At 36.3% G+C, this 8,322-nt stretch overlaps 1 protein-coding gene across 3 annotated transcripts in view; it reads left to right on the top strand.

Annotated features, from left to right (window-relative positions):
* Positions 1-8,322, top strand: part of parvb (parvin, beta) — an 18,858-nt gene that overhangs the window by 2,876 nt on the left and 7,660 nt on the right. For 2 of the 3 annotated variants that reach the window (XR_002920216.2, XM_024281247.2), the window contains exons 2-4: positions 5,651-5,740; positions 6,912-6,982; positions 7,054-7,156. Coding sequence is in view for 2 of the 3 variants with exons in the window: in XM_024281247.2 (XP_024137015.1) it covers positions 5,651-5,740; positions 6,912-6,982; positions 7,054-7,156 (264 nt within the window). In the remaining variant the exon portion in view is untranslated. Of the gene's footprint in view, positions 1-3,817; positions 3,944-5,650; positions 5,741-6,911; positions 6,983-7,053; positions 7,157-8,322 lie in introns of those variants that run through there. The other variant, XM_024281248.2, reaches the window with a different exon arrangement.

The following is an 8,322-nucleotide window of genomic DNA, read 5'->3' on the forward strand; positions in this document are numbered from 1 at the left end:
GGCAGGCCGTTTTCGGCTTCCGTACAAAAGCAATAGTTTATGTTTATCACAATAGTAGCAATAATATAAATACAAATCAGTCTTATTTTGCTAAAAAGTTAAAGTAGGATTTTGTGTTTTTTATGTTGAAGGTTTCAGAATACTGTTTTATACCAACGATTAACATTAGAGACAGTATTGGTAGTGTGTGGGTGAGGGCAGTCCTCCTTTTTAAACCTGTTGTTTTATTTTCCCTGTACTTCTGGTATCTACCTATAGATGGCGCACTATAAGTACATTGATCTTTGCTTAGATCCAGAAAGTTGTTCAGATTTCATATGGTGTTGGAATCTTTCCTGTTTTTCTCATGTTCATGTATGTTTTCCGAGTCGAACAGGCATTTTTCCGATCATTCCAACACCACATGAACTTTCTCAAAAGTGTGTTTTTCCCTGAGGGACTCCAACCCAAAAGCCACAGTTTTGACATTAAAACTCCAAAATGTTGTGTTTAAAAGTTTATATATTCATTTCAATCAAAAATAACACATGTTTCTGCCCAGATATCAGGTTATTTCCGGCTCTTTTGTTAAAATTTAGAACCCTTAGTGGTCAAAAAGTTCACCCTGGATTTAAACCATAGATCTATTAACCATCCAACAAAAGGAAGTGAGTCTGTTTTTTGACTTTTGCATGTGGTGCTTTATATTTGTTAAATGAAACACCCAGACTTACTACTACTCATACGAATCATAACAGATAGACTTGTATTGAAGCTCTCTTCAGTGCTCCAGTTGATGAAAAAAACACAATTGACAAGACACTGGACTCATGGCAGAATTTCCAGTTAGAATCTTTTTGTGTATCCTGTTCAACTCAGAGGAAGCCTGCATCTCTCTGACAACACTACAGTCTGTGTGTCAGCAGCAGACCATCACGCCACTACAGTCTATCAGGAAGTTTGAGCGGCTTTTCATATCTGTTTTAGAATTCTGAAAACAGTCGAACTAAAGACTTCTAGAAAAATGGATGCAGATAAAAGTAAGTCAGTTTTATTTAGTTTTTTGTTTTTTAGGAATGAAAATATTCCAAATACCTTTTTTATAACCAAACTGTCCATATATTTCAGTTTTTTTGTACTTTAGTTGACTTTAATTTTAATGTATATAATTAAAGAAAACTCCACATCATACTGGATATATCTTGACTACATAAAATAGTGTATGGCTATAGATCTTAAGGTCTTTTAAAGCACTCCAATAAAAATTGTATTTTTGGTCCTTTAAACTTGTTCTTGTAGCTTTTTTCTGACGATGGAGGACATATGTGAAATAATCTAAGCTCAAAACAGTGTTTTTGAGTATGATAAGCAGACCAAAAAGAGACAGAGGAGATCATCATGGAGTTTAGGAAGGACAAAAGAGGCTTGCATGCCCCCGTCCACATCCATGGGGTACCTGCGGGTCCACTTCTTCAACATTCCACCACTCATTGGGCCGGCTGAAAGCCCAGGTGGCTGATCTGCGGTGGGTTTCAAGAAAAGGGGAAGCGTCTTTAAAGACAAAGAAGGAGCAGATAACTTAATACACCATATCACTGTCATGTCAAATTTAATACCACACAATATACTTGACACAGACAGCATCATGTATAAAATTAAAGATCAGAAAAAGGAAAATGAACTATCACTTTTTGTGGTTGATGTTGTAATATACATCAATGATTTTATTTTATGTAATCCAATGAATGTATATCAGAATTTTACTGAGTGACCTCTCCCTCCTCACATTCCAAATAGGAAGTAGCTGGCGGTCAGAATAACCATTCTTGTTCTGGTACCTTTTTTTTTTTTTACTTGTTTTAGCTATAATCTTCTAGTTTTATATATTTTTAGTGTTAGTTATTCAAGTTCTAAATTGACCAATCAGATGCCTCAGTAGAAGCATGTGGTGCCCGCTGGCCCCCACTGCAAACGTTTGATCGACAGATTCTTCCGAGCCCGCTTTCAGCAGAAGGGGTGTTATTTGGAACAAACTCACTCCTCATTGGTGACAGTAGTTGCCATAGAAACGTTGACTCAGACCAGTCAATGTTGTCTGGCTCCAAGATGGCGACGTCCACATCGAGGGGAATGAATTTGCTTCATTTGGCTGAAGGCATTTTTTATGGATGATGTCACATTTGCTCTGTCCAGTTCTCTATATACAGTGATGGTGGAAACACTTGTTTGAATTGCGTGGATCATTCTAAACCGTGCCATACTGCTCAGTGGAAACAAGGCTTTGAAAGGCTTTTCTTGGACCTCCAGCCTGGTCAAGAAGCTCAGCAGTGGCTGCTCTGCTTAAGAACACTCAAGAGGAAACGTTTTCCAACGCCATTTTGGTGAACTTCCACTGTTTCACAATAGATAGCATCCTAACCAACTGTGTGACAGCTCTGCTGCTCTGCCAAAGACTCTTCAGGAGGTGGTGAAAGCCTCCCAACACATCAGGATCTCCACTACCAGCCATTGAGGTCCTCTACCGGAAACCCCTCCTGAGTTGGGCACACGGTATCCTCAAAGACTCCACTCGCCCCGCCCACAGACTGTTGTCTCTCCTTCCTTCAGGCAGACTTCAGGATCCCCAGGGACTACTAGCAGACTCAGGAACAGTTTTTTTTTTTTTTTGCTGCTTCCTTCCTAAACTCTGCCCCCCACTCATACAGCCATCCGACCTTTTATTATTGCTCATGTCGTTAAATAAACTCATTTGTAAATGTAAATATATACTTATACCTGTACATTTCTAAACTGTAAATCTGCACATAGCTGTTTATACAATAACTACCTTGTATATTATATGTATATCCACCTCATATCCATATGCATATTTAACTTAGGTAAATTAGGTACATTCCAAAAATATCCAGGATCTTTTTCCTGCTCACCAACAAAAGTCTGTAGTTGATTTGTTTGTGCATTTTTCTTTTACAAACCTTTCTTTAGAGCAAATTTAATTCAATAACTATTTTTAACATCTAAAATAAAGCTTAAACAGAGGATTTTTTTAAATTGTTCCTGATTATATTCTCCCAGTTCATCATTAAAAAACTGGACACAAACAACTGAAAATTAGGAAGAGGAATTTCGAAGGTTCCTAAGCTCTTATCTCCAGTTTATTCAAAAAGTATGGATATAAATGTAAATTATTCAAATGGTCACACTTGATGTTGGCCTTCAGTGTTCATGCCGGCGTCAGTGTAAATTTCCACGACTATATTTAAGCTCCAGACTGCCTTCTCTATTCTGCCGCATTATTTTTATCTCCCCGTCCCCTGACACTACCCCCTCCAAGGATCACTGGAACAAAAGCAGTTCAATCTTAATCAACTTAAAGCTTCATTCTGTACTCAGAGGCATCTGTAACGCAAACGACATCCGACAGTTCTGAGAGTAACCGTTTGACGTCCAGGAGAGCGTCATGTTTTGTGAAAAGATGCTTGAAGATGAATGTCTCTAAGTGAGAATTAGAGTAATTCTCTTAATGGCTGCAGAGTCAGTGCCTGATTGATCTGCAGCAACGTCGTAAAGACCGCATTCGTCTGCAAAGCAGATTTAATCACCTAGTGCTTCTGCAGGTGGAAAATGTTCCGATTTTTAAATGTAGGAATAATTCAATTGCAGAACGACATAAGTGGACATCACGTTACCTGTGATTGGCCTCTGTGTTTGTCATGATGCTTCCCACTTCTCCTCCCACCCCCCCTCAGACACTCCTGTAACTGGAGCGCAGAGGTGGGGGGGTGGTTTGTGACAGAAATAAACACGTGATGACGCCCCTGCTACTGCTCAGCTGCACTGACCAGCACACACACACTCACACACACTGATCCATTTCGCTCCCAGCCATCAGGGGAGAATCTGTTGATGTTTTAAGCGGGGGACATGTCAGGCCTGCTGTGTGGGACTAAGAGGAAGAAGCAAGGTAACGTAAACGTCGGAGGAACTTTAAAGCAGCAAATGGGGAAGCAGGACCTGTCACATTAGTGATTTAAATTTAGACATTTGTTTGCTGAGATTCACATTCAGAGTTTGTTGGGTTTTTTCAGCCTTAATTAAAGAAAAGATGAGTTTTATGTGATAATGTGATTGCCAAGGCGTTGCTCGTCACAGTCCAAATGAGCATTATTGCAGCGGGACAGACAGGAAGTCGGACAATTATGATTAGATAAAGCAAGCCTGTTCTGTAATCACAAGCCCAAATACTGATGTGTAGTGAGATGAGAAATCTGATAATAACTCTGGGGGGGACCACGCTTCCTGGGCTATTTTTGTTTATCTTCTCCTGGCTGACGCTTTGAAACCACTGTTTGGTTCATGTTCATAGCTGGTTTTATTTTAGGTTTTAAAATGAAATACGACTATTTCCTTATTTTTTATTTTCAACTTTACCTCAGGCTTCGTAAAGTCTCTGGTCAAATGATTGATCTGAGATCATTGATTGTGATCTAGCCTGCTGCAGGAGGTTAAAGTCAAATCCAGGAAGATCAACTCAATAAGACCATTATGGTAGAAAGCCTCCAAACCCCTGGAGTAGCTATCCCAGAGTGAGCGGAAACATGTTCACTTTCAACGTGTTTTGAAAAGTTTATTTATTTTTTTATTGTCTTAGTTATACATTTATTTTGCACTGGGATTAACAAAATAAAATGACACACTGTTTAACAACTGCAGCTTTTAAATACTAATTTAAAGTGTGTTTAGAAATGATGAGAAGAAGCTAAAAAAGGGAATAAAAACTGACTACAGATTTGAGGTCTAAAATATTTTAAATAATTAAATATATAGCTTTTATTTTGAAAATCCTCTACTACAAGGGTTTTCTATATGGCTGGGTATTGATGATAATTTCCAGAATTAATTTGATTCAGTTCTATTTTTTTTTCTTTAAATCCACTCAATTCAACTTGATTCAAGTCTGTTTTAAGTTTACACATCTAGACACATTTGTTTAGAAAAACGTGAATAATCTACTATATGTTTTGAATATATTTATATTAATCTGATACAGTTCATATACAGTCAAATGCATCTGTGAAATAATGAGATAATTAATAACATACAGTGTTATTCAGATTCTCTAAAGGAAAAGTTCTAACTAAAATGTTCAGATCATTAACATTGTAAACATTGTTCTGCTTCTCCTGGAGGACGTTTCAATTTGGCCACCAGGTGGAGTTCACACCACATCGGTACTCTTTTTTTTAAGGAGAATAAGCAAAGAATGAGCAAACAACTGTTACTTTATTTTTTTTCCTTAAAAGAGTTTAGAAAATTCATGCCTGTGAGTTTATAACAATGTTCATTTATTCAGCAATGTATGTTTATGTCGAGTGAGCGTTAGCATTAGCTCTCCTATGGGAAATTCCATTAAACGTTAGCATCAAGCTAGCGCACTGTAGCTTCATGTGCTAAACGATCTCTATTTTTATGTCTTGATTATTGATCTATTAATTGATTCGAATAGATTAATAGTTTATCAACCCATCCCTAATTTTCTATCTTCCACAAATAAAAAATAAAAAAAATAAATCAGATTTGTCTGTCATTTTCTTTTGACAACATCAAAAGAAAATGACATGAAAGGATTTTGTGCTTCAGTGGAATAATGTTGCTTCTGTTATCTCACTAGTGAGCGATCTACATGAGGAAGGGAAGAACGCCATTAACGCTCCCCTGCTTCCTTCAGGGACAGAGATTCATCCAGAAGACGCTCTGCTGGGTACGTGCGTATTACTCATAATCACATGCACTCTCGGTTACATTTAAGAAAACACACACCTTATATTTAGAAGAATCAACCTGAAGCTCTGGAGCCACATGTGGCTCTTTGGTTCATAAGAAAAAGGTTAACGATTTAAATAAATGATGGTTTTGTAGTTTTAGTTTAACTGTTAAGTAGTTTTTGGGGGGTTATTTTTGGATAATGCTTAGTATATTACTACCAAGGGGAAAACACCTTAAGGATTGAAATATATTTACGGTTGCAAGAGAAAATATGTGAACCCTTTGAAATGATAAGTTTTATGCATAAACTGGACACACGATTGTGTTCAAATAAAACATAAAAACATATTTTGGTGTGATTTAAGCAATGTCTTTCTCCATCGTTGTGATACAGATTAAGGTAAAAAAAAATCAGACGCTTTAAAGGGTTTACATACTTTCACTTACAAATGTATTTATAGAGTTATTTTTAAAATAGGATTCTAACCTGTTGTCTTATTTAATAATAAAAGGATAATAAGGATGTATCTATCATATAATGATAGAAAACACAATGTTTGACTTGATTTTTTTAAATTTTTTAACTCCAGTAAATCTGTTTTTGACAGAGTGCATTTTATTTTGAAAGGAGCTTACTTGTATGTGCTGCTATCAAGAGTCAAATAAATTAAAATGATGTTATATAGGAAAAATATAACAGTTAAAATTCAATTATTGTAAATATCTACATTTTAAAAATGAATGGCCACAAAAATTGAAATAAGTTTATTATATTCAAACAATAGTAGTGTGGCTCTGGCTCTCTTAGAAACTGGCCTAAAAAGCTCTTTTAACGTTAAATCCTGCAGAGCCCTGGTCTATATCTACACTGCCACACCCCTAAAGTCAAGCATGACTGTAAAGATAAACCACTTGTGCTTTTTATTTCTGTAAGTGTGTGACAAAAAACTGAATTTAATTGTAAATAGAGAACTGATGACATGTATTCTGGTGGAAACTGACTGCTCAGGAAGTGAAAGTGGGTGGAGACGCTTCAGTCACTTAAGTGACTATGTGAATCATAAAAAGTTGTCAAAAAATATTCCTTTTTTTTTTGGATTCCTAAAATTGTATTTTTGATTAGAAATGGACCCACCTGCTGAATTCTCCTAAATTCTCCCCCACAGAGGAAAATGCAGAGAGGATCATGTTGGACCCCGCCTCTCGAGAAAACCCTAAATTTAAGGATCTGGTGAAGGTATTGCCCACGATCACATTCTGTGAGGAATAAACGGAAGCAGAAGTTACAGGGAGATCTTTTTGTTGTAGACTCTGACTGAGTGGATCAACAGTGAGTTGGAGGAGGACAGGATCATAGTCAAAGACCTGGAGGAGGACTGCTACGATGGACAAGTCCTACAGAAGTTGTTTGGTGAGAGATTTTTTTTCTTTTTCTGTTTATAGTCTTTAACTTAAAAAAAAAACGTGTACATTTTTTTCCACTATCATAAAGAAAAAAATGGCAGTAAAAACTGATTATGCTGACATTATTATAAGATGGGATCCCCCTTGTGGCTGTTCGTGGTCTAACAGGTAAAAATATTTCTCATCTTTTCTTCCACAGAAAATATGTATTTTTTGTCATCTTTTTTAAGGAGATAAAACTTTAAGAACTCCAACTTTTATATAGTTGCACAAACTTAAACCAAGAATTTGATGGTAAGGCAGGAAAACTGTATTAGGTTGTTTTCTCTTAAATTTCCTTCGTATTTTAACTCATATCTCTCATCACTTACACATCTTATGCAATCAGACTGGTTTGCTAGAGTTGAGCTAAATATTAACTTATCCAATGGAGAAAAACCAAGGGAATTTTTTCTTAATTACCGCTGGAAGCAAAGAAAAAAAAGGGTTTTTTGCAGACTAGAGCCCTCGTCGTCGCTGCTAGAAGATATTTTACTTTGCAGAGAATAATACAAAACTGAAGTAAAGTAAGAATTCATCACTTTTCTGAATCTTCTGAATCCCTTCCGGGTTCCCTGGGTTGTAGGAGCTTGTATGCTGTTGTATCAAGTCAGGATACATATATTTTTTATCATTGTGTAAATGCTTTACATTGTTTTCATGAATGTTTTTGGCACGTAGAACTCAATCACACTTTCAATGATATCAGCAATCTGGGTATCAAAATGTTTGTTGTTCAGGACATCACTTGCTTGTACTTTTGGTATTTGTAAACCTATCGTTTTTTAAATATTGACCAAAATATCCCCCATAGGAAATGAATCAGAAATTGCTCAAATCCTTCAAAAACTTTGTGCACTTCGAAACTTATGAGCTTACAGCTAGAGACACCATTCAAAGTTTAAAATGTTCAGCAACTACTGGGTTTTTTAGGGTCATTTGGAGCGTAGCTTTTAATTTAGCAACATGTGAGCTGTTTTTGGCTAATTTAGTCATTTTCCATTTTTTTCCCAGCAAATTTATAGTTTAGCTAATATTTTAGCATTATGCTAGTCGTTTTGACAAAATTCAAAATGTTTCCAGTTTGTTGGCTAATTTGGCATATAGCTAATATTTTTGCATTATTTTAGTTGT

Source organism: Oryzias melastigma, linkage group LG6 (assembly GCF_002922805.2).
Source record: "Oryzias melastigma strain HK-1 linkage group LG6, ASM292280v2, whole genome shotgun sequence".
In the NCBI taxonomy this organism is placed as follows: Eukaryota; Metazoa; Chordata; class Actinopteri; order Beloniformes; family Adrianichthyidae; genus Oryzias; species Oryzias melastigma.